Source organism: Calonectris borealis, chromosome Z, assembly GCF_964195595.1.
Source record: "Calonectris borealis chromosome Z, bCalBor7.hap1.2, whole genome shotgun sequence".
NCBI classification, from domain to species: domain Eukaryota; kingdom Metazoa; phylum Chordata; class Aves; order Procellariiformes; family Procellariidae; genus Calonectris; species Calonectris borealis.
The window spans coordinates 38,427,492-38,453,997 of record NC_134352.1 but is presented as its reverse complement, the minus strand read 5'-3'; the positions used below and the strand labels follow the sequence as shown (position 1 = coordinate 38,453,997).

Genomic DNA, 26,506 nt, shown 5'->3' with positions numbered 1-26,506 from the left:
AGTTCCCCAGATAGTCAATATAGCCATGAGGTATCCAAGGAATGTTTCCCTTCAGTGTACATTATCTATGTATTGATTTGATGGTCTGAATGCATAAAAGCCCTGGGAACTAACAATGTTTAATGATGTGGGAACTGCACTTCTATTCTTATCTGCAGTTGCTGAGGAAAATTCTGAGATACTTAATGAACAGGCAAATTATGAACTAACCAGGACCGGTTTATTTTCATTCATTCATTAACCATTGATTTTGATATTTATTTTTAACTTTTGTTTTTACATTTAGAGCACTGTTCTCTGACTATATGCCAGAGAGCATGAAGCTAAAGATATCACCCTATTTTTTTAATAGAAACAATAATCTAGATCCCATACACTTTAATGACATTAACGAACACCTAAAACGTAAGTTGTATGGTGCTAATGATTTATTTTTAAAATTATAATATACCTAATGTGTATAAATACACTTTCATGTATTTGATATCAGCTGCGCTAAATTGAAATATTTGTTCTACTATCAGTGTTAGATAAGGGTTAATTATTAACTTTAAATGTTAGTCCACTTGTATATAATTTTAATTCTCTTTTAATTTCAAGGATATCCACTTCCTCTAGCATACAGAAGATCAACCACTGAAAAAAATAAAAAACCAAATACTGTGTTTGTTCTGCTTCATAATGATCACTTCAGGTAAAACAAACAGCAGCAGTGAATTCTCACAGTCATTATCTGCCTACTTACAATATCCTAAGCAAAATAAAAAATAAAACAGCTGAGTTCCCTGAGCTAATGGGAAAATGGTAAATGACCTCCCATTAATCAGAATATTTCCGTGCAAAAGAACAACGGGGTCTCAACGCCACGATATCTAGCATCAGTGGTTTATTTTTATCAAGACACTTCTCGAACAGTAACAGAGCAGCAGTTTGTGTTCTGAAAGGTAGCACTGACTCTTTTGCAGTTCCAGTAAATTTCAGAGTAGGAAAAAAGACAGTACAATTTCAATAGTGCTCTGAATTGGCCAACTTACTCAATCTACCATCACTTGCAAAATCTACCATCACCACTAACAGAAAGAAACGAAAACTGCTTCCTAGTCCTCCAACTGTTAAATAGGCACTCTGCTTTTGGTAATGAGACTTGAGAAAAACCGGTGAGAGTTAAGCAACACGGCTGTCACTCAATTTTTAAAGCATCCTGATAAAAAGTCACACTGTGACTTTTCTACCCAAAATAAGACGAGATTAAAAATAGACCTGTAATCTTATTAATAGTCTGCTACAAAACAGTTTAACACTTAAGATACAAAAGCCACTCGGCAAATAAAACATGGTGACTGAAGACGAATTCTGGACAATAATGTTATTTTTACACTTTCTGCACGCTGTGCTGGAAGGTGTAACCAGAATCTTACCTGACTACAAAAACACTGCACATACCCTTCTCTCAAAGGCTCTAATTTAACAGGTCATTTCAAAATACTTTCAAAGCGTATGGAAATATTACCCTGTAAACTTAGGATTCTCTGCTCTTGACATGCTGTATCAATGAACTGAAAAGAGCAATAACATTTAAGGTGGCTGAATTCTCATTATGTAAAACAAGCTGCATTTTCCTGCTCTACCCACAACAGTATTTCTATTTGTGGAACATGATAAGAATTGCACTCTGTGCCTTACTGCTCTAAGATTTCAAATATAATTTCACTTTAAAAACACACATGTCCTTAGAGGTATTTTCAAACTGAAATATCATGCAAGATTAACAGTTCTTCACACATCAAGGAGTCTTTCTTTCATCCTGTATATTGCACCAGACATATTGAAAGCCTGTGATTCCAAGATATATACAGTATGCTAGATAACACTGAAAACCTAAATTCAGAAGAAGGGAAAAAACCCCAAACCAAAAAGTAAAAAAAACAGCTTTTAGCTTAGGAACAGTATTTTTACACAGCTGTAAAACATTATCTGAGAAAGAACCTATTTGCAGGTTTGCTCTAATTTAACAAATTAACACAGCTTCCCAACCCTGCCTTCCTGCATTTACATACCATGCATTATGCACAAAAAAGGAATATACAAATAGAGATCCTTTCAGCCTGTCTAGCCTGTCATCAAAACCAGCACAGAATTTTTCATTGATAAAAACAGAGAATGGAAGAAATCAGACCAACCTTCACGATGTATGTCACACCAGGTCCCAGGATCTTCTCACTCGAGTGCAGCCATCCTCGAGAGGGTTTATTGACAAAGCTGCTACTTTGATTCCAGTCTTCACCTCCCGGGTGCATTTCCTCTGACCGTGGTTTTTTCCCCATACTCATCTTGCTCACGTCCTGCTGAGAACACGAAGTGGCAGAGACAAGGTTACATGTGTTGTCTGAAGCCCCTGCTGCTGAGCTAGAAGCACTCGAGCTTCCCTGCAACTTGGAGACAGCAAGCTCCTTTACTGCAGAGGAGAGGTTTTTGATACCCAAAAGGCTGCCTGTGTGAGAGAGTTTCAGGTGGGACACTTTATGGATGAGGGTACACAGGGTGGTGGGTCCATCTTCTTGGTCCTTGCGGAGAACCTCTGGCGAGACCAGGTACGAAGGTGCTGTTGAAGTCGTAGCAACTGCTGAGACCTTGCTGTTCATGGACAAATTGTGAATAAGATCATCAACTGATGTCACCGAATCATTCCTGAAGCGGTTATACTTGGTACGTTGAAGCATGCCCTTCTATCTGGTTTCCTGCATATGTTCTGGCAAATCTGATGCCAACGCAGGAGATGCCTGTGCTAACATAGCAGGCGATTCATAACAACACGGACGGATAACAAGATTTGGGGGTAAAAAAGAAAAGAGTAGACGGCAGAACAAAAAAATATATATTTTTAAGAAATTTCTTATGGTTCCCCGTTAAGGTTGGGTGAAGTAACAGTTTTCTATGACAGAGATCCCAGTCCTGCTTAGAGCTGCCAACTCGCTCACAGCAAAAGCATGACTCACACAAATGAGAAGGACCCTTTTCAACAAAAGGCTCAGTGAACACTGCAAATCACTTCCTGTAGCAAAAAAAAAAAAAAAAAGAAGAAGAAAAAAAAACCATCCACCCACTTACAGCACACTAGCACCAATCAATTCTCAAATTTCCTTTTCCTATCTTCTCAAACAGATATTTCCTTCCAACCTTTAATTCCTCCCCCCCACCACCACCCTTTTGGTACCAAAGGCAATTACCTTTAAAACTGAATTAACAGCCTTTATGGAACATCACACTTTATTCTTCTGTTTAAATGTTCTTCCACCTCACATATTTGTGAATCTATAAAGAAGTCACAATTAGATAGCAAATATCTGGATAATATTTACACATATCTGCTCCCTCTTCCCCCCCCCCCCAGCAAAACACAGACACCTTGAAGGTTTTCAGAATACCTTTAAGCACACAAGTATTTTAAAACCAGATGACAGAACTAAAGAATATACACATTTTCTTCCACAAAAGCAGCCTAACAGACTTTACAAGTGCCTTTGTGTCAATGCTATCTCTCAGGGAAACTGTTACATCCAATTTTTGATAGAGAAAGAAATCCTTCTCCCCTGTTACTCCACAACAACCTTCTATTTTAATGCAGGAATTACATAAAGTACCTATGTGTGAAGAAAAGTATATTTCTGATATCCGACAACAGGCTTTACGGATGTGTTTTCTTTCACCAGTGATAATCACTCCAAAGAAAAACATGAATAGGATCTTTAATTCACTGGAATGTTTGGCTTAATTCTGAAAAACTGAAAAAAACTACAAGAATATTCAAAAGTCCACGTAGCAGCAAACTGACATCCTGCAGTGAAAAATAAAAAAATGCACCAGGTCTTATTAAGCACAAATGCCAGCCACAAACACTTGATCTGAGAAGTAGCAAAACATGCAGAAAACAGCTATTTCATTTCTCCTACATTTTTTTGAAAAATACAAAACGTGTACAGCATTGTGATACACAATACCCATCAAAAGCCATATGGCTCTTTTCTATAAATTTACCTTCTTTGCAAAACATCTTTTGGATGTAGGACCATACACTGCATTATAAACAAATTCAGACCGGAGAAGTTGCATAGTGCAAAGTTACTTTTTAAAGAAATGACTAACTGCAGCACAATTTAAAGGAAAGATCCTATGGAATTCCTTCCCCCTCCCATGACTAAAGGCTGCAGTACACAAAGTGCAAATACAGTGAAACAGCCAGCTGAAATACAGGTATTTCATTAGTATATTCATGACACATTAAATTAAGTCAGCACCTCTTATCCCAGCAGTGATGAGTAGTGGCAATGTCCTAGTCACTGTAAAAGCAGGTTTCTAGTGATCTGCGGAATAGCCTTTCATCACCACACTGCGAACCTGCTACAGCATCCACACAGCATTCATTCCTCTCTTCATCCTCCTAGCATAGCAACAGCAAATACACACACCACAGCCTATTTTTACGTGTCTCTACTGCCCAGAAAACCCTACTGCTCCCAAATGGCTCTCTTCATTAGAAGCGGCTAGCGAAACTGCAAAATGTGAATGAGATTCTGTGCCTGTGAATGAAAGGGCTGGCTAGCATCCCCACGTTTCTGTGAATGAAGCGAGGCCTCGCAGCCTCTGCCAGGCAATCCCTTGGGTGCTCACCAGCCCAGCCAATACCAGCCGGCTGCGATGACTCATTCAGCAAAGCCTTGCTAAATAGTGGAAGATCCCATTTCCAGCACAGGCGGCACCTTTTCTGCAGCAACGCCAGAAAATGAAGCCGGCGTCTGAGCGGACGAGGGTGGGTTGCAAAGCTCCCGTGGAAGAGAGGGTGTTGCCGGAGAAATGCATGGGGTGCCCACAGGGGTGGCGGGTGAGGAAAACCCGGGAGTCAGATCTGGGTTCCTCCCCGACGTGTTCATTCAGCCGGTTCATTTACATCCAGGATGGGAACATGAATGTGCACATTTCGTCTGATGTTCGATTGCTCTCTGTGTGCACCAGCAGATTCACAGATTTTACAGGTTTGCTTTCGGAGGCCCCTGATGCCAAAAAAAACCCACAAACCTGCCTGAAAAAAAATGCAGAGTAGATATTTAAAAACAGTATGATCATCAGTCCACTGAAAGGGAGGCAGAGGAAAAGCTAGAGGATACATCTCCCCAGAGCACCAGCAAAAGGGCTAATCTCTGACACTGCTTCACCGGACACAGAAACGCTACCAAGACGTCTGATGGATGTTCAACGCTCCTGGAAATCTGGCATTAGATGTTGCAGAGGAGTAGTAGCCACTGAATTACTCAGCGCTTGAAATTTTGGTGCTCATTTCGGTGTCTCTTTGGGAACCGGTACCCTTTACAAATCTGGCCCTAAATTGGGAGAACTGAACATTTTAAAACGTTGCCTTTTATAGTTCTTGGGACTAGAAATGGTAGAGAATGTTGCCCTACCTGCAGCAGGTTCAAATCCAAGTCCAGGAAATAATGAATGAAATTAGGAGACCTTGTAATAGGCATAAACAGCAATTAAAATCAGGATCTCGTTAATTATAGCGGTTGCCAGAGTATTATAATGTCCTTGGCACTTCCAACAACATGCCTGTAGCTTGTATACTGACTATATCACGCAAGGTCTAAACAAGCTTGTTACTACTATTACCATACCACTACTTACAGCAAGACATCCAAACCACCATTTCTCTCTAATCTCTCTATTTGCACCTATGCTAGGTCAGCTAGTAAAGTGGATCCAAGTTGAAAATGAGCCTTTTTCTTTTCTGTTTGCAGGGATATGAGCCAGACACTGCCACCATGAGTAACAAATGGCCATGGAACAATGAGTTCATTGTTGACTCAGTAATAAAATGGCAGGTGGACATTCAATGTTGACAAATGCAAAATAATACATAATCCTAGCAATACATACACAGTGAGAGGGTGTACACTGCCTCTGATGAAGTACAGCATTTCTTATGTATGACTGGTAATTTTGGCATCTCTGACCCTTCCCTCTTTTGGGGATTTTCTTCTCGGTTTTTTTCAGTTCTGTTTTCTCATGCATCCTCCTCTCGCCCTGATGCATGAGACGGTAATGGTGTCTCATGTTACTGTTCCTCCTTTTCTCCCTCCAAGTGGTTCTCAGGGGCTCATCCTTAGCTGCCACCTTTTTTCCTTCTGTATCTTAACTACTTCTGCAGCCCGTATTTCAGAAGCAAGTAAGTTTTATTAACAGCAAACGATAGTGAAAAAAAAAAAGATACTGGGGGGCAAGATTAGAGGGAGGAAAGGGGAGAAACTACATTTTGGTTTCCATTGTTAGGATGAAGTTTAAAAGGATTTAAATTGCTGCAGATGCAAAGGTAGGAGGCATTGTCAACACACAAGCTACACCGGGAAAGATGGTGTGATCACCATAAAGAGGAAGCGAGGGCAGTACAACTGCTACGTTCCATGACCTGTGGTAAGAAACGCTCCTGAATGCAAAAAATGTGATTTTCAGTGACCCATACTTAGAGAAATGTTAATCAAATAACCAGAATCAGCAAAAATATCTCGTTCCACTAACAAAACTGTGGTTAAATATGTACTCTATACAAACACGTGCTAAAATTCTGCTGAAAGATTGTTTGCATTTCAACAGCTTCTGCCCAGTGGCAGTAAAATTGCTCGTGGACTAAACTGAATTTTTAAAAAATGAGCATGAGAAAGACAATGACTTTGGACAAAAAAAAAAAAATCCAAACTGGATTTGGGTTAGCTAAGTTATAAGAAACAGTGAGTGTATCAGACAAACTTAAATATAGATGTTTGCTATGAGTTTTAATTGCAGCACACAAAAAGTAGCCATAGGGCCATCATAGCTGACATTCCTCTCTACAATAAATCCTAAACAATTGATGTTACTATGATGCAGCATTAAGCCATCAGCAAATAGGATGCTATTCCTCACGTTGTAATCTGATGGACACAAGGGTTAATGCTCTGCTTTAGTAACTCATCTCGCAGAATCTTTAATATCACAAATGGTTGATTCCTCACATAAAAAGATAGTGTTTCAATAGTACAAAGGTTTCTAATATCCTGTGGGGACATTTCTTTTTTTGATTAGTTAATTGAGAAGGGAAAATGCCAGCTTTCTTTGTACCAGCTAGATACATACCAGAAATCTCTTATCCATGTATTAATCAGCCTAATCCAGCTTTATTTATGTGAGACAACCTCTGATTATGTAGTTACAGACAAGCAAGATAACACCAAGACAAGCCAAAAAGCATTATGATCTAACCTTCTTAAGAAGGTATGCAGCTATTTTAATAAAAAAAAATTCTAAATAATTTTGATTTATCTATTCCGTTCGTATATACTCAATACACCATATTCTGTCTTCCTCTGTGTCTCTGATATATACCTGCACACACAGCTCAGTTACATGCTCCTGTGATTTCAGGGGAGACACATCACATAGCTGACAGAGATATTCAAAGGCACTGAAGTTTCCGTCAGTGTCATTAAAAAGAGCCATGACTACATACCTCTACTTCAAAACATTCTGCAGGAAAAAAACATAGACTGGGCTCAGAACACTTAGATTTTTTTCCATACTGGGTGTTTGAGTCAGACCTTAAGCTTACTGTCCTATGCAAAAAAAAAATCGAGCACCAACAAAAAAAACCCCAAGGCCTGTAGGCAAAGGCTATGGTTCTCCCCTAGCAAAAAAAAACCCCAAAACCTATTTTGACAAATTCTAGTTGATTTATTTCAACAAAAAAACTGCTGTAAATTGCCCCCATCTCCCTTTCATTCTCGCCCCTTCTCTCTCACCCGATCGGCATTTTGCTGTTTCCGTGGCAACCTTATTGCTAAGGGTGGGCTGCGCCAGTAAATGGGAGCATTATCTGCGGCTTTGCAAGTTACTTCTCTGGAAAACTACATTGTTGGAAGTATTACTGTTCAAAATCAGTGATCATTAATCATTAATGATCAACTTCCAACTTAATTTACACTAGTGGAATGTAAAATTAAGGTCTGAAACATGCCTACAAATTTCTGTGCAGATGCTTAGGTTTCGAGCCAGAAGCTGACCCTAAATAAGGAGGATGTTTTTTCTGTTAGTTGAAAATACTGGAACAATTTTGTCCTAAGACACTTTCACCCTGTGAAATATGACATGAAGTATTTGGAAGAAAATGAAACTTGTAACTCCTTCTGCTCCATTAGTGGTTCCTGGGGGCCTATTGTTAAAAGTCAACGTACTATAAAAGTTCAGAGTAAAGATGGATCTGAGCTAATACCCGAATCCGAACACGACACTAAGCTTTTGCAAGGCAGGATCAGACAGGGGAGTGCATTAAAATCTGCAAACCAGCAGACCATGTACTAAATCAACTTTGTAACATGGGACCTGCTCTTACGAAAACCCAAATTTTTACAGTAAATTCTTCCTTTCTCTAAGCCAGCCCCTGTGGTCAGAAAAAGAAGTAGCAGCAGTGCAATAGGGCTGTATTTTCCAACTACAGTCTAAAGCTCCGCCATGTCTGTGTGGCTGCCTGCACCCAAGCCCTTCCTCTCTCTCCCTGTCCCAAGCTACCGCCAGCCCTCGGCACCAGGAGCCACACTTCAGCTGGAGCATCTCCCCAGACCGGGACTCTGCTTCCCAAAGAAATACCTCCCAGTCATGTTTTCTTCCGTGTCCATAAACTATCACATGGTCGACAAACTGTACTGTATTGCGAATAATGTAATAACAGGTCCATAACCTTCTCTCTGGTCCTATGATGCACTCATACCGATGGAAATGACAGTTCTTCTGGGCATACATGCATTAACGTCCAAGTGTCTCCAAGTGTTTTTATTGTAAACAATCAGAAAAATTGGAGATTCAGAGCAGAAAGTAAATAGCAACCTAGTTCACTGACAAATTATGCAATAACTCTTTTTGCTGTCTTCCTTTGATGGGGAGCCAGTCAATTACTTACTTGTTAACCCAGCGTCTTTTTGGTTCTCATTCATGAGATGCATTTAATAATTCAGTTGTTCTCTTTTCTATTTTGCAATAAGGTGTCTATTTCTGTTCTGGTGGTTTTTGGTGGGGGTTTCTGTGTACTTTCTTTTTATTCTGTTTATACCTTATTTTCCTAGGAATGGTTTGCAAAGTTGCTTTAAAAAAACTGTATATGAAGTTCTGAATTCACGAGTTTCCTATTGATTTCAATAGGAGTGGAATTTTATTGCAGGTTTCCCAATCCAAATGCAAGTCTGGGAATTTTAATTGTTTCTGAATTTTTGTACAAGAATTCTTAGGTAAACTGATTAAAATGTAGAAGAATACCCGTAAGGTATAGGTTATTAAAATAAATGATATTTCACTGGTAGCCATTCAAAAAGTATGTTTATTTTTCTGAAAATTTAAATTGTTTTATTGATATTTTCCTTTTTAAAGACATGAAAAAATAATTTATTATATATACAGTACACACACAAATATGTGTTTTACCAACACGAGAAGATTTGTAATCCAGTACCTACTCTTTATTAGGATAGCTAAATAGGAGGCAAGAAGAGCAGCAATGGAAAGGATGATGTGAAGAAATGCACAATGCTCTTTTTTGTAGCTTTTGGCATCAGGCAGGGCTAATTGTACCTTGTCTGAGCAGACAGCAGTCCATTAAAAGTATCAAATTTTCCCTAATCCGTATGTTCCCCCTCCCCTAATTAAAAGGGTATAATCAAAATGATAAGAACCGAACAATAACAGAGAGTATAAATGGCCATCTTCGTCTTATATTGCACATCAGACCAAAATTCTGGCAGTATATGTAAAGACTTGGTGGCAGTACCACAGCTGTTCAGCCTGCTCTCACCCTCCTGTCACTGACTGCATCACCTTTGCTGTGTTGCCATAAAATGCTGAAGACTAACAGAGAAAAAATGGTTGGTTTTTTCAACCAAATCAGCTCTAGACTCTGATTCACTAAACAAATTGAACTGAAGGCAGAGCAAGGGTAGGAATAAGCACTCATGGACTGTGAAGAGGGAGAGAAATGTATTAATCGCATAGTCCAGGAGAAATGCCTAATACCCACTTGCATCAACTTCACCCTGAAACACAACCCACTAACTCGTGCCACCAAACCGTGCAGATTTTTTTGGCAAACAAAGAGTTACACGCCATGCTGTATTTATAGCAAAGCCATTACCGATCAGCGCTTGTACTGAAAGAATTCTGGCAATTCTGCAGCAGTGGATAACAGTGCTGGTGGAGGGTTATTCGCAGCAGCACTCATCCCGGCGAATTCAGAATGTGGGGTACTTCTGCATTATTTGTACAAATTGCTGGTGTGAGTCACTGTACCTGTTTACACTACTGCTGCTTGTTATCTGACCTGAAGTGACGGTTAACTTTTTTCTGGGTACAGTCACACATCCACAGACATGTGTATATGTGCGTGAGCGCAGGCTTGCACACATGCATGTATGTGTTAAGGACGTATTCTTTTCTCGGCTAGGTTGCTTGCCTTCCTTACATTTGAGCCAGACTACCTAGATACAATAATAGGTATGGCAAACAGGGTGGCCAACCTGCGAAAGACCTGGTAATGAAGCAGGGGTGGGGGGCAGGATTTAAATAGCTGTTTAAATGATCACTTAACTGGACTGAAGTTTACAAATTCCATTGCTAGTAATGTGAGGAAAGGCAAGAAGTAAAACAGCTGCAGGTGAGAAGACCGAGAAACTCTGTCTTAAGCTCCATGCATTGATGCAGACCAGAAGGGAGGCAAGCATCCTTCATCCTAAAAAGGACTCCAAGATTAAAAAATACTTAGAGTGGCAGAGGAATGGAGACAAAGATGTGTGTACTGCTCTACTGTCATACACAGCAACTTGTGTATTTCTTTGCTATAACAAAAGTATATAGTGACTTTCTCCAGGTACCCTCAGAAAATCTGTTTTGTTTGCTCAAGCAGGACAAGCTCCTGAGATACAATTAAGGTTAAGAAAGGATGGAAGCTACTGGTATTCTGAGGGTCAGCAGTTCTCCAAAGGACTTTGGGCATATAAGCTAGGACCGGATTTCAGTAACAACAAAGGCACGTAGCAAGGATGTACAGCAGAGAGGCTGGAGCCAAAAACGTGGCCAGAGCTTGAACAGACAAGCAGAAACTGAAGCCTGCTGGCCAAGCACAGCTGTTTGATGGGTATCCAGGTGAGAGAAGCTATCCCAGAATGGGAGAAAATGGTCAATTATGAGGGTCTGTTGAGAAATGCGTGCATCAGTAGCCTGACTCCAGAGTTGCACGGTGCTCACTGAGAACTGGGCTTCAGCGAAGCACTGGTGCCAGGACGAAGAGGTGGAGGAGAAATGCCACTGGCAGAGACACTGACCCCAGCTCCCAGTTCCAGAAGGGCGAAAGGGGAAAGGGACGCTGAAGCCACCGCGCAGCCTGAGAACAGCTGTTACGGCAGTAAGTAAAGCAGAAGGAAAAATCCTACTAAGTGGCACTGAAAACAATCAGCCTTACTACCTGCTGGCAAGAGTACTGCTGTTATCTCCAGGTAGTTCATCAAGCTTAACCAACAGCACATCTGCGAGACTAACTGAACACCATCATTACAGTCAACATGTATTGTATAAATGTAGATTGTCTGCTGTTATTATTCACTTTGACTGGGATAGGAAAGAGTAAGGATCTATACTGTTATGAAATTATTATGTGCCACTGAAGCAGCCTGTTAAGCCTCTTCTCTAATAGCTATTACTGACCACCACAAACTGCAACTACCCTTAAACTAATATTTTATTTTAATATGACTAGCAGCACTTTCTCTCTCTCCAGGACTACCAAAACAATGCCTCAGTGGTGCTTTGTCCTACTAAAGCCACTAGTTTACCCAAGTGCAAGAACCTATACCAATAAAAACATGATTTTGCACATAACATTGTGTAAATACTAAGAGCTGCTTTTGCACAGCACCTGACCAACATATGCCTGACCAGCATATCTAAACTGGCAGAAATCTGTTGTTTAGATACAAGCATTAGGATTGCCATGTGGCTACAAAATCCTTAAGTACGATTAAACTAAAAACTCAACAGTTGATGCCAAAATAAGTCTACTACACAAAATTCTGTATCAGAATAAATATACACGTCTGTCTCCTGTGCAGTGACTCAAATATCAATGTGAATGTTCACAGACCACCATGATGACAGTCAAATGAGAGAAAAGGAAGATATTAGAAGGTTTTGTACAGTGATGTGTGGGTAGATGGCAGTGTTCCTGGACTGACACTCTTTCTTACCTTGCCAATACCATTTTAATTTTGTTTTAATATTTTTGGCCAAAACAAAAGTTTTTTAAGAAAAAGCAAAAGAATATTCTGCTAGGAAAAACTTCCTATATGCACAAAAAAGCATAAATTGTATTTAACTGCTCTATAGTACATCTTTGTAACTCTTTCTAACACTTTCATCATGTGTACACACACAGCCATTCCACACGATAAGCTTCCAGCCACACAAAACTAACACCTGCCCTCTGCTGTCCAAGATGCAAAAGAAGCTGGAAGAAGCTTTTCCTTTCTACAGAGCACACTCCCAAGAGCATTAGCGTCTACGGGCGGCTAAATCACCAGCCTGGAAAAAGGGAATATCACACCTAAAAGAAGGAATAAGGAGAATGAAAAACCTGTATCTAAGTCCCTGCAAGGCCATGTTATGGCAGCGGGAAGTGAGTGCGGCCCATCAGAAACTAAGACCACAGTTTAATCCTGCTTAAGAGGGCGGCAATGTCCTGCCTGCCTGTCTCATCTGTTCAGAAGCATACTGCACCGACCAGCAACCCTATTTCAATTGCTGCTTCAGCTTTTCATGCTGTTGAAAGAAAGCAGTCTATAAAATGTCACCAATAGATAAACTATCTTCCTTAGTCTGGAGGGGGTCCTTTGCAGCAGAAATGATGTTCCCATCACTTAAGGAAAAGGATGCATATGTACTGCCAGGAGAAGTGATGCACAGTGAACAGAAGCATGAGGCGTGAGCAGCGTAGGGAGGATCATATGGTTCATTTTTCTATAGTTTTTAATTATGTCCACAAAACTATCTTGTAGCTATGAACCAGCAAACAGATCAAAAGGATGACTAAAAAAAAGAGGTAAATTCTTCATAACATAGATAGTAACAGTCAAAAATAAAGAGGCATTTTTCTATGCCCCACAACAACTTTTCCCTTTTATCAATTAATTTTTACTTCATTATAGTAAAATCTGAAATTTCTTAGTACAGCAGATGCCCCGAATCTTACTAATAAATAAACAGGGGGTTGAACCAGCAGAATATTCATTTGGGATCACAAGAAATTTTACTGAACTTTACCAATACGAAAATATTCTGTAAGGGCTGTTAAGTGCCTTTTTGAGAAAACTATTTATTTTTTAAACTATCATTAATTTGTTTGTTTTGAATAGAACTTTGGCCAAAGTAAATTAAAATTAGTTGCTAGGAAACTACCATGAAAGTGTCCTTCACTTATACACAGTGACTATCAAATTCATGACCCTCTAGCCTATAACCCCTTCCATTCCTTGGCTACCTCTGTAACTGCCCAGTAACTGTAACTCTGTCTGTCTACCATTGGTTAATCAATAGTTAATGAAACTGACCAAATTTAGCCAAAAACTACAAAGAAGCGGAAGTTTCAAAGATGTTAAGTAACAACACATTTATGGAGTAAGCAGGCAGGGAAAAAGGTGAAATTCTACCCATGCCTCCAGAGAGGAAGGCACCATAGTGTTAACTCGTATTTCTTAAAATCTAATGCTTTTAATAAACATGCTTTACGTATTATGGGGGTGTTGGTTGATGAGAAGCTCAACATGACCCGGCAACGTGTGCTTGCAGCCCAGGTGGCCAACCATATCCTGCGCTGCATCAAAAGAAGCGTGGCCAGCAGGTCGAGGGAGATGACTCTCCCCCTCTACTCTGCTCTGGTGAGACCGCACCTGGAGAATTGCGTCCAGCTCTGGGGCCCCCAACATAAGAAGGACATAAGAAGGACATGGACCTGTTGGAGTGAGACCAGAGAAGGGCCACAAAGATGATCAGAGGGCTGGAGCACCTCTCCTATGAAGACAGGCTGAGAGAGTTGGGGTTGTTCAGCCTGGAGAAGAGAAGGCTCCAGGGAGACCTTATAGCAGCCTTCCAGTACCTGAAGGGAGGCCTACAAGAAAGCTGGAGAGGGACTTTTTACAAGGGCATGTAGTGATAGGGCAAGAGGTAATGGCTTTAAACTGAAAGAGGGTAGATTTAGATTAGATACAAGGAAGAAATTCTTCACTATGAGGGTGGTGACGCACTGGAACAGGTTGCCCGGAGAAGTTGTGGATGCACCATCCCTGGAAGCGTTCAAGGCCAGGTTGGATTGGGCTTTGCGCAACCTGGTCTAGTGGAAGGTGTCCCTGACCATGGCAAGAGGGTTGGAAATAGATGATCTTTAAGGTCCCTTCCAACCCAAACCCGTTCTATGATTCTATGATTATCGCAGATACTACCAGAATTGCAAAACTTCACAGATAGTGTTGAAGACATCGGCAATATAATCAACATGGTTAGCAGGAATTGTTTTGCTGTCATTGTATTGGAGCAAAAATACTTTATATTATGCCATAGAGCAGTGTTTACATTTAGGATTAAGAATGATTTTCTAATGTAAGTTTGGAGCTTCAGACCACATTCTCCTTTCTCCGAAATCCTGAGACTCTTCATATGCCCTTAATCTATCTCACAAAATATGCCAACTACCTTTCACCCTTATCTGCATGCAGACTGGGTGCAAACTTGTCATAAATGCTTAAAAGAATCACTTGACGGTACCTCAGCACATCATTGTACTTCTGTACACTTGTTTTTATCATGGTTATCTCAGTTAATATCTCTCATGCTAACACTCAAAAATTTAAAATCTGAGTTTGCCAAGTTCTGTGTACTAATGCGATTAGAACTAGTTCAGTTCATCCGTCCAAGATCCATCTCACCATGGATTCCTCAGTATTTTGGCAAATCTCAACCACTAGTCCAGCTGTTCAGTTGCACATTCATTTCAATAGCACTAAATATGACACTAGGCAATTTGCAGTTTACCAACAGGCTTGAAATAAGCTTAAACCTAATATTTACTGTTAATAATTCCTAGAACAAAAGGTAAAAAGGAGCCGCTGTTAATATCTACTCTAATCTTCCCATAACACAGGGAACATGTCTTCTGTGAATTAATTCTTCGCTGGACCACTGCGTTACTTTCAAGGAAAATACCTAGTGTTTATTAAAAATTCGGAGAGGCTGTCACAACTCTGGGTAAATTGCTACTGTAATCAGTCACCCAATTGTTCACTGTTTGTAAGCATAAGCGCAAACCAAAACCACCTCACATTACACTTTCGAGTCTGTTCTTAGCATGGGGAGATAAATAAGGTCTGTATCAGGTGTAAATTTTCTAGGTGACTCTTAAGGCTTAAATCAATCCATTAGTAGCTACCAGTGCTGGGCATACTCTTACATTATGCAGCCTAATGATATAGACAGATTTGCCCCCATCTGCCGTGACTCATGCAGTCCAGTCAGATAATACAGTAACATTATTCAACAGAGCAAGGGTACAAACTACAGCTAAAAACATACACAAATTTCTCTGTGCTATTCTGGATCCTGATTATGGACCCCAGGAGTAACGATATTCTCCTGTTACGTCTAATTTTGATATAGAAGTGTGGAAGCCCTCCTTAAATGAAGACCAAAAAAACCTCTGAGCGTGCGCAGGGCACTATTGCCAGGGAGAGTGGAGGGCAGGGGAGACAACATACTTAGCAAAAATGAGCTGCGGCAATGTAGTCTAATATTGGTCTTTCTAGCGTTGGCTTCTAAAATGCAGCCACATAACAAGTATTTTTAATAACCAAAATGTTTACATGAAAAATAATTTTACTGTTTCTCTGATGATCTTCTTGCACTCAGATCAAGTAGATGAATTTATATACATACATACATATACTCACATACACGCACATCCTCTCCTTCCCTTTCTCTCTACATAACCAATACAAAGATGCAGTTTATTTCTAAGGCTCTTTTTCTCTTAATGCATATTGATATACTGACTCCTATTATGCATAGAGTTTTGCTATAATTTGAACACATTTTATAAAGACGAAGTAGCAAAATGAGCAGACATCTTATGTAATTCAATTTTTTTCTCATCACTATGCAATACTGTGTGATGGGCAACTATCCACATATTTTGGCTTGTCAGCTAATGTTGCTTTCCCTATTACTTGAGCATTCTCTCCTGGAGATGCATTTTCATTGCAGAATGCCAATGTCAGTATTTAGAGCATACCACACTCTTCAGTCTTTAAAGACTACCTGTTGAAATTAGCAAGAATATTAGACCAATTTTAATTTCGTTAAAGACAGTGTTAGATTTACAAATATGTAGTATTTAGGGATGCCAATTTCCTTCTGTTAATTGGGAGTCGTATCACTTAAAAATCAACATTTGATTCCATGAGACATTCGAGTGTACTTGATACGGAGATCGGTTCTGGTGTTTGTAGGGTTAACCTGCTGAATCGTGACTACTTGTAACTGTCAAATTCTCTCCAAGGATAAATAATTAAAGCTTCAGGAAGAATAAGCACACAGGAAGTGGTGGAGATTGGATGTACGTAGGTGTTGAGGGCATTCATTTTTATCCAATCGCTGAATAAAAAGCACATTATTCATGCAATCTTGTTCATTCACTGCTACGTGACCTGCACCACAATAGCAGACTGCAGCATCCAGGGCTGAACTGAACGGCATTCGAGGCGGTGAGCAGAGGACTCTCACGGTATCAGCACACAGGAGCGAAATGCTACACTGTAGGTGTATGCGCAGCCTTTGGTTAATGCTATAGCTCTTATGACTAACGCTGGAACGACACAAAAATACTGTTTCTTGTGAATTTTTTTCTTTGGGTGCAATAAAAAGCGCAAATATTAGCCTTAAAGTGAAATGACTTTTTCACTTTCTCTTCAGCTTAGATCTCCCACGTGTTGTTAATGATCACTTCCAGATGAAAAAAACAAACCATAACAAAAACAAAAAAAAAGTACTCATTAATTGGCAAAGCAAAACAAATGGAATGCATTGTAGTATCTGTGGTACAAAACTTTTGAAACAAAATATTTCAATAAAGTGAACACCAAAAGGTTTAAAATCTACAGCAAAGCAATCTTAGCTGCCAAGCTCAAAAAAACCTGTTGTGTGTTCCTGAGGGTTTTTAAAGCACAAGAACAACTCCCTGCTCCGAAATAGATTCCTTCGCCTTCACATTCCTATTTCTGTCCTGTGTTTACTCACTAGGAATTCTATCTTTGGCTTGATACCTCATATGCCTGTTAACTACTCTGTTAAGTGTAATTTTTTACTTGCTTGAGTATTTGTATACCACATACAGAAGGTGAAACTCAAACAAGACGCTAGTGAAAAAATCAACCAATAAACGCTAAAAAGTCAGGTATCTATAATCCCACATGAAGGTCCATGGTTACTGGAAAGCAAGGCACCTGCTAAAACTGTTCATATCATCCCCCACAACTACCTACTCACTCCGGCATTTTTAAATACCAGATCAGTTACGTCATTCTTAGTAGCAGATGTTACAGCTTCATATCTTATATCCAAGCATAGGCAGAACTGATGAAGATTTTAACTCTCATTTATCATGAAGAATAATGATCCTGTAGAAAGGCTTGAAAGCTGAAGAATTCCCTAATGACAAGTTTGGGTGTTTGAAATGTTATCAGAATAAAAATTCATTTTATTTTGACGTGAAAGACAGAAGTCATCCAAAAACACTGTCCACAGATTTAAAGCATACAGGAATGAGGGTAATTAATTAATTTCTTATCACAAACCAAAAAAGAAACTGAAAAAGAACCAAAGGAGATTTAAAAACTACAAACCTTGTTATTTAAATATCCTTCCTTGGAAGAGTAATGAAATGCTGTATCTGCAGAAAAAAGTGGATGCACATGAGAAAAAGAATGAGGGTCCGTACTTACAGATTAAGAGTAGGAAAAGAGAATACTCATATACAGACATTCGAGAAAAAGAAGATGAAAGCAGAAGGAAGAAGAAAAAAAAAATCAGACCAGAAACATATCTGAAGAATAACTGACGAATAATTTAGCAAGAGACTCTGCAGAAATCTGGAAATACATTAATGGTTGTAATAGTACAAGTTAAATTTAGAAATAATTGGTAAACTTAAAAATACCTAAGTCCTCAAAGAAAAGCAGTTTTTTTGCCCTGGACAGGGCAACTAGGTTTCTTAGCATAGCCTTGAAAATATTCTCAAAGACCATTTCCTAAAAAAAAAGAAAAAAAGCAGTATATTCCTAGCTAATATTTGTTGCTTAAAAAGGAATAGTTCCCTGCTTGCAAAATGCAACAAAGCATTAAACTATTTATTGGAAAAATTCATAAACCACAACAGAGTAAACATCCTACTGCTATACTCAGAGAGTGTGAAAAAGCTCTCACAGATGAGAATGGTCTTTTCAAAAGCACTGCTATCAGACACAGAATTAGGAATCAGCATGAAAGTTTGGATAACGGGTCACTCTCCTCCACCTGCATTAAAACTAAGGAGAGCACTACAGAGAATTTGAAAGAGCAAATTGAAATGGCAAAGTTTGTCCTTTGTGTTGTTCATTGGTCATCCTCTTCACTGAATCCCTAGTACAAAAATATATTGCTGTAATAGGACAACATGAGACGCAATTAATCAAAAGAACATAAAATTGTCCTATGTCCCAATGATGTAGTACTAATGGTTACCAGTGTTGTAAAACATTTGCATTACATTTTGAAGGAAATTAATCAACATAGTGTTAAATCATATTATATAATTAAACATTATTAATGTTGGGATCCAAGATTACCAAGCTCCTAGGTAAGGTCACATTTGTGTGATGTTAACAACTGTGTGACATTACTCAGGAGAAAATAGTTTTCCTAATGTTAATAAAGAATATAATATTAACCTCCCTCTACTGTTTCAAAATTGCAAAATGATTAACTGGAATGGAAGAGTAACACAAGACTAATTCTCCATTCATCATGGCCAGGTCATAAAATGCTAGTCATATCTCTGCTAGGTTCGCTCCAAGGCTTAGCCCAAAAGAGGTTCCTGACTGGGGAAAAGGGCACCGCTGACACTGCTGGATGCCAGATTTTTGACCGCATATTTTATGGAAAAGAGGATATGCTCTCAATGTTAGTGGTATAGATGAAAAAAGATAAAGATTTTCAATTTTAAAAAGCTGGCTAAGATCAGGTAGCTGTTATAATTCATGATTGCCAGTTGTGGTATTTGTGAAAAATTAATTCCTAGATAGTAAGAGCTTGACCAACACAAACAAGTCTTTTCAGAGCAACAAATAAAGGTGATGAATGAGATCTATGAATGTTTGCTTGGAAAGTTCAGATATGTCAATGCAAATTCAATGTGTTTAAAATAACCACAGAAAGCCATCTCAAGTCCAATTATTGCATCTCAGCAGACATGCAACGTGACCATAAACAGCACAACTGTTTTTATCCCACCCATATATAGCACATGTTTCTGACACGTTAGTATACAGATTGCAGGTGGGAGTTTCCAGGTTCAAAGCTAGTTCTGTCATTGAGTGGCAAGTCCCTTAAGTCCATTTTCAACACAGCTAATTTTAGGCATTTAGTGGAGGGCTTAAGTTAGAAACGTAGTCATCCTAAACTCTCTCTACAGGCTATAGAAAGACATAGTCAGCGGCAGAGGGCTGATTAGATTTTACTGCAGCTGAATTACATTTAGTGAATGCCTGCTCAGTAATTCAGGCTGAAGCTATCTGCATATTAGCAGTTCAAATGTTTGAATAGCATTCGGAACAAACAAATTCCATCTAATCATTAAATGAGCTGTATACTTCTATCCCCTAATTCAATCTTCTCATTAGCTGTTTCTGTGAAAAGCAACTTGGTGGCCTTTTAATCATCATTCTTTCCGTATTTAGTATCTTTTTAAAGGGGTAATTCTTCCTCCTTTCTCCTCCTGTTTCCTCAGGTGGCAAATAAGTAATAATCTATTCTCTAGGAGACTAGCACAACAGAGTTGGGTTTTTTTTGATAACTACAGGTGGGTGAGCAGCTTGTCCACATAATGGCTTAGCATACTTTAAAAATACCCATAACTCCCAAATACTTCAAATCGTGTTCAAGGATTTTCTATTCTCACAGTGGAAACCTCTGCTCCATCCCATATACTATTTAGTAAGAGGAAGCCTGGGAAGCTATCATCATTTATCAATTTTACTCCAAAAAGCAAAAGCTCTGACAAAGAACTTGTTGACAGTTAGAGTTAAACAATGTTACAGGATGATACAGTAAGTCTTGGAAAATGGTAATAGGAAAAATAAGGGCATTTATTGCCTTTTCCATTACAACCACGTACAATTTAAAAATATGAATACAGGAAGCTATCTAGTCAGTGTATATAATATAATGATACATTTTCTGAGCCAAATATAGTTGTCTAAATAAAGGCAAAAACACGGAGTGCAACTGCAAAAATAGAACCAAGCAAATGTGGGAAAAAAAAAACAACCAACAAACCCAAACCTAGCTGAATTTTAAATATCTTTAGATATAATTATCTTCTGATTGCTAAGTTACAATACATACTTATTTTAAAAAAATGTTTCAGAAAAAAAAGCTTATCTCCTGGGACAAGAACCATATTCCTACAGCTTCAGGTCTACATGCCATCATAGCTAGTCAGAAAATCTACCTACAGAGCCTTCCTCATTACCAGTTTCTGCATTCTAGGAACATCGTATGTAAGAGACACCAGGTATTTACTTTCTATATTAAAGAACCTGTCATACCTGCGATACACTGGTTTTTATTTGGAAGAAAAAAAAGTCATGCAACTTCTCCTTCTTTATTACATCCTGTAAGAATCTGAGAGGCAACTCCGCAACAACTCCTGCAGGAGACCTTTTTATCTATGCAGGGCCCCACAACATTTATTGGAATTTATTGCAGATGTATACAGATACTACACTATAAACATTTTAGAAGAGGTACCATATTTTCTTACTTGCATTGTGAGAAGATAACAAACCTTTTGGAGGTGAAGTAATATATAAATGAATAAATTAATGAACAAAAATATATTTCATGCAAGTATAAAATGGAATGATATTTCAGTTCTCCCATTAAATCCTTTACTACTCACTATTCACTAGGATAGGATTTTCCTTGTAGAATATCTAAGACAAAGATCAGAAGCAAGCAAATATACGCTTCTCTCATTTAAAATATTTTTGAGGAGCCAGTTAAGTCCAGTGAAGCCCATTAACTAACAACGATGCGCCAATAGCACAAGATTACAGAAATCTCTGTCGTTTGCTTCAGAAGGCTTGTTTTAAACTCATCAAATCAGAATCTCTAGATTTATTTAAAACCGAACTGGGACCCTGCTACCATTATTTTCCTTCTAATTATCATCACCTTCACTATTCATATTTCAGTGACATACGTCATGGACCACACCACCATTATAGAAAACACTGCAGGAAAACAGGAAAAAAACAATAGAAACTTTGCAGTCCGAGAAAACCCGATAGAGCAGGGGGCTTCACATAGAGATAAACCATCCTGAAAGAATACCTATGATGTATGGAAAGTAGTGAGTAAATACACATTTTGGCCTATAGACTGAGAAATGAACACATTCTTATTCATCCTTATGATGCATACATACTCTTTAGTGCACAACTGATAGAAATTCATGGAGAACTAAAAGAATGCAAGGAATTTATGCAAATAACCCACACCTATGCTGCCTCAAATCCTGAATCTTCTTTCAACACTAGAGAACATGTGTGCTAACGTGTCATGCATGCAGCAAAGCCAGCAGTTAATACTGAGTACAGGGTATAACAGTAGCAAGAAGGTGACCAGAGTATCTGCAGGAACAGAACTAAAGCAGTGTTTTCCCTAATCTTAAATGGAGGAGGAGAATTGAATTCAAGTAACCTATTCTGTCCCTGGCAATCATTTGCACTAGGAAAATACTAGACAGTTGCTTTCCCAAATTATAGGACTTGAGCATGTGGTTGCATGTATGATTGCACTGGAGCACTCCTGGTTGAATGATTGAAGGGAACTTGACCTCCTCCCCCCTCATATTTTGGAGCTGCAGAAAGGGATATCCTCCGTAATGCTCCATTATAAATGGGGCAGATTGAGATGCAACAATTGAATGGTAAGGCACAATCAGTCACAGCTATAGATCTCACTCAGAGTGCCATAAATATGACATCAAACCATCTCAAAAAACCTGTCATCATGCTTACCAGATGCTAACAACATCCATTTCATTTAGTTTTGCCTTCTGCACAGTGAAAAATATTGTAATTTGGTAGGAATTACTGTCAAACTCACGGCTCTAATTACATTCTGCCATTTTAAAGTGCTTGTATATGCATTTAATGCTTCCAAAGATGTCACCCCGAATACTGAACTTCTCTGTTCATTCACAGAAGAGATACAGTATTAAAAGCCAATGCAATAGCACCTTAATGTAAGACAAATCACCATGTAAAGCAAGGTCCAAGCTATTGTTTTTCCAAGTTAAAAACACTTACTCAGTTACATTTGCAGTGTGGCAAAATAGCCACCCTCTTCCTTTTAAGCTGCTTCATGCAACAGGAAGAATTCTGATGGAGCCAAACGACATGTTGAAAAATGGCTGATTTTAGACTGAGCTTCAGTCTCTTTCCTCATGTCTTTATTTTGGTCACTATAAAAGAGAAGCAAACAAAAGGTCAAAAATAATTTGATCCTCTTACTGTTTAACTTCTCCTCTTGTTCTTTGAAGTGCCAGAGTAGAGTAAGTTCAGCACTTGGTTGTATTGTACGATCCATATTGCAATTTATATGTTTTCATCTAAAAAAAATTTCACCTTGAACAACAATTGGAGCAAAACACATCCTTATCCTGTGACAAGTTGAAACCGGAGCATACAAAGCATTCCATACTGATAAAGGAGTACGTCTTCAACAAGCATGCTGTAGTTTTAACAGCTCAAGCATATGATTGACCATATTAAAAAAGCAACATATTTAAACATTTTTAAAGCCTCACTACCTAGCATATCTCCTGGAAACATCATGAAACCCACACTTGGTAAGGCACTCTGAAACAGGGCAAAGTGATGTATTTTGGCAGTCATGAGGAATACATGCTTTGGAAAATATGGGTAAACTATGGATTTGTTTAAGCGTCTCTATCAGTCTTCAATGGATTGGTGAGGAGCCTTGCTACCACTTAATATCCTTTGGGAAGACCTTTTCCCTCTTGCACCCCACCCCCATCTCCAGAAAGGAGCTGACTGCACTGACAAACCAAATCTATGAAAATCTTAAATCACCACATCCCCTATTCCCACATTCAGTCTGATGGCTCTATTCTAATTTCACATTTTGAGAAAGTACAATATTAAACATTCTGAAGGTTAATTTTTTCCCTTTCAAATATTAGGGTGAGGGCTTAAATAAGAGTATACAGCTTCAAGTTAAGTAAAGGCTGTCATTAGCTGTTAGTCATTTACAGTAATTGACTTTGGTTATGTACAGATCAGATAAATAGAGCGCACGTTTAACTAACAGATGATACATTACAGGACTGTTTGCTTTAATTTATCATCAATCATACGGAGCATTTTTATAACAAGTTTATTTTAGCATTATACCATTCCAAAATTCTTCACTCGAATCTTTTTTTCCCCTCGTGGCTCCATCTGCTGATTGGAAAAATGTTACAAGGTACCATGGTAACACTTGCTATGCTATAACACATATTGAAGAAAGTTTTCAGACTCCTCAGGCATAACTAAGACATACAAAAATGCACAATAATGTCAGAGAAACACTCCAGAGATACTATTTTAGGAGATTTCATAGATTTGTTACTTATATGTATTTTACATTAAAAAATTATAATAGACAGACAGTGGAAAAAGTGTCCCTCATAAAAGACAATTTGGCATTTCACAGATGCAACACATTTTGCTGTTTAAAATATACTTCAAGTGCTCTCAAAGTGTGAACTGACAATTTGAAGTCTAAACTTCACTGCTCAGCATCCAACTACTGATGCCAATGATCAAGGTGATTAAAAGGCAAGTGATATGCATAAGGACTAACCTTGAGGGACAATGGGTTAAGCAGCCTAGGCCTCCTCTCCAGTCAGCAGAAGATTCTTTTACAGGAAAATTCAGAGCACAGACTAATTTTGTCTTTATAACAGTCCATCTCTGTCGCCGAAGAGACCTAGATGACCACCTATACTAAGTTTAGACTGCTCTTGTGCCCTTAAAAATCAAACTAGCCCTATCTTCACTGAGGGCTCCCTTGCAGCAGCACAGATTAGTAGCTGATATCAAGCAGGAGAAAACAGAGCATGATCAAGACAGAGCATTCATCCCTTATGCCAGCCTTTTATCTCACAAGAAAAAACACATCTAGATCCATACTGCGTCTGTGTATTTCTGCTAACTGGAGCCCATGGAGAAAGAACTTCATCTCCTGCTTTCAGGCCGGATAACGAGTCTGAGTTTACCCTTTACTATTTAATCTTCTTTCTGTCGCAAACCCACCCCACATATGATAATCATATATGATAGTAATTATGGACCACTGTCATCTGAATTTTTCCAAAGGATGGGGACTCATTTCAGATTTGTTTTGCCATTATGCAGACGTAAAAAACGCTAGACCTGACAACACAGTCTTTGAAATTCATTTCTTCTGACATTAAATGTTTTCTGTCAAGACCAAGTATAACTCCATCTACCCAAGTATAACACCACGTATAACAACATCTACCCAAAGCATAGTAATTTTTGTAAGCAGTTTTTTTAACGCTGAACCAAAAAAAGGGTGACTTAATCTCAGGTAACTATTAGTTTACCTGGTATCCTTAAACACACGGTCTTTACTCCCAGTTTTGTTTCTGGTATCTTCCCAAAACAGACTTGTAAGTCTAAAACCCAAGTACATTCTCAAAGTTTTATGCATTTTACGGCTTTTTTAAACACTACAGTTCCATGGATTTATAACCTTACCATACTGCAGTTGCAAACCAAGGGCAGTGAAAATATTTATCCCAGTCCTTTCTGAAGACAGCTGTAGGATTTGATACTGAAGTTATACTCTGTTGGAAAGCTACACATACCAAAGACCTAGCAATGGTCTTAATATACAAATTTGTAAGGCAAGCTATCTTAAGCCGAGGAGGCTGAAAAGGGTAGGTCTGACCAGGTTTGGACGAGTATAGCAACTGTGTCTCACAGATTACAGTTCGGTAAAGACGTGGCTGCAAGCCATTTCCACCACCCACCATAGTTTCCACAGGAACTATGTTGTGGCACATTTTGGCCAGTCCTTGGTCCGTGCAGTACAGGGGACAGAGAGCCGAGGATGCATTCTGGCAGGCATGTCCCACGGGTATAGATGTATGTACAGTGCCACAGTGCTGATTCAGTCAAAAATGTGAATCAAGCTTACACACCCCCAGTCCTCTCCCTGCAAACGCTGGCACTGCAGTGGTTATGTCACCAAACACCCCATTCCAGAACGCATGTAAACAGGCAAATTAACAGTATTCTTCTGTCTTCACAAAGAATCAAGCTAGTGTTTTCCACAGCCTTTACTCTTTCATCTAAGATTAAAACCAACATGGCCAGCAGTCAGTTTAGGGCATTTCACCAAAAAAAATTGAGAGACAATTCATAAAGTCTCAGCTACCAGCAGTATTTTGACATTCAGAGCATCATACGACCTCTGGCCTGAGGCTGAGGAAGGGGGGTCAGGCAGACTCCAGCTCCGTGCTGCCGGGCGGGCAGAAGCGGGAGCAGGGAGTCGGAAGCGGCAGTGCTGCGCTGCCTGTGCGGGCGAGACCAGCACCACCGGGGGGAGGGTGAGAAAAAGGGTTTGGGGGCGAGGGGAAACTGAAATCCCGCTAGCTCCCTCCGTAAGCTGGCACATGGTACTGGCGGGGTTTGAATTTACAGTAAAAGACAAAAAAGGAGGTATTACAGACATGACAGTTTTAGGAGACAGCTGAAACATGTTAACGTCGGGAAAAAGCAAGGGCCAAAGGCTCCCGCCGGAGGGGCCGCTGTGACAGCAGAGCCGCAGGCCCAGGGTGCCGGCCAGGCGCAGGCAGGGCTGTGACGCCGCGGGGACGGCCGCTCGGGCCCGACCCAGCTGCAAGCAGCTCCTGCAGGCACCGCCTGCCCTGGCACTGCCTGCCACCCTCTCCGCACCGTCACCAGGGGCAAGGGGCCGCCCTGGGCTGCACTGGCTCTGTGCTGGCCCTGGTCCCCGCAGCCTACTCCACCCAGAGGGGGGCATGCTC

At 39.5% G+C, this 26,506-nt stretch overlaps 1 protein-coding gene across 1 annotated transcript in view; it reads right to left on the bottom strand.

Moving 5' to 3' along the window:
• Nucleotides 1-3,053, bottom strand: part of SHC3 (SHC adaptor protein 3) — a 58,231-nt gene extending 55,178 nt beyond the window's left edge. Inside the window, exon 1 of the mRNA XM_075138183.1 lies at nucleotides 2,181-3,053. Coding sequence (XP_074994284.1) covers nucleotides 2,181-2,720 — 540 coding nt within the window. The 5' untranslated portion in view covers nucleotides 2,721-3,053. The remainder of the gene's footprint in view (nucleotides 1-2,180) is intronic.
• Between the last annotated feature and the right edge of the window lie 23,453 nt (nucleotides 3,054-26,506).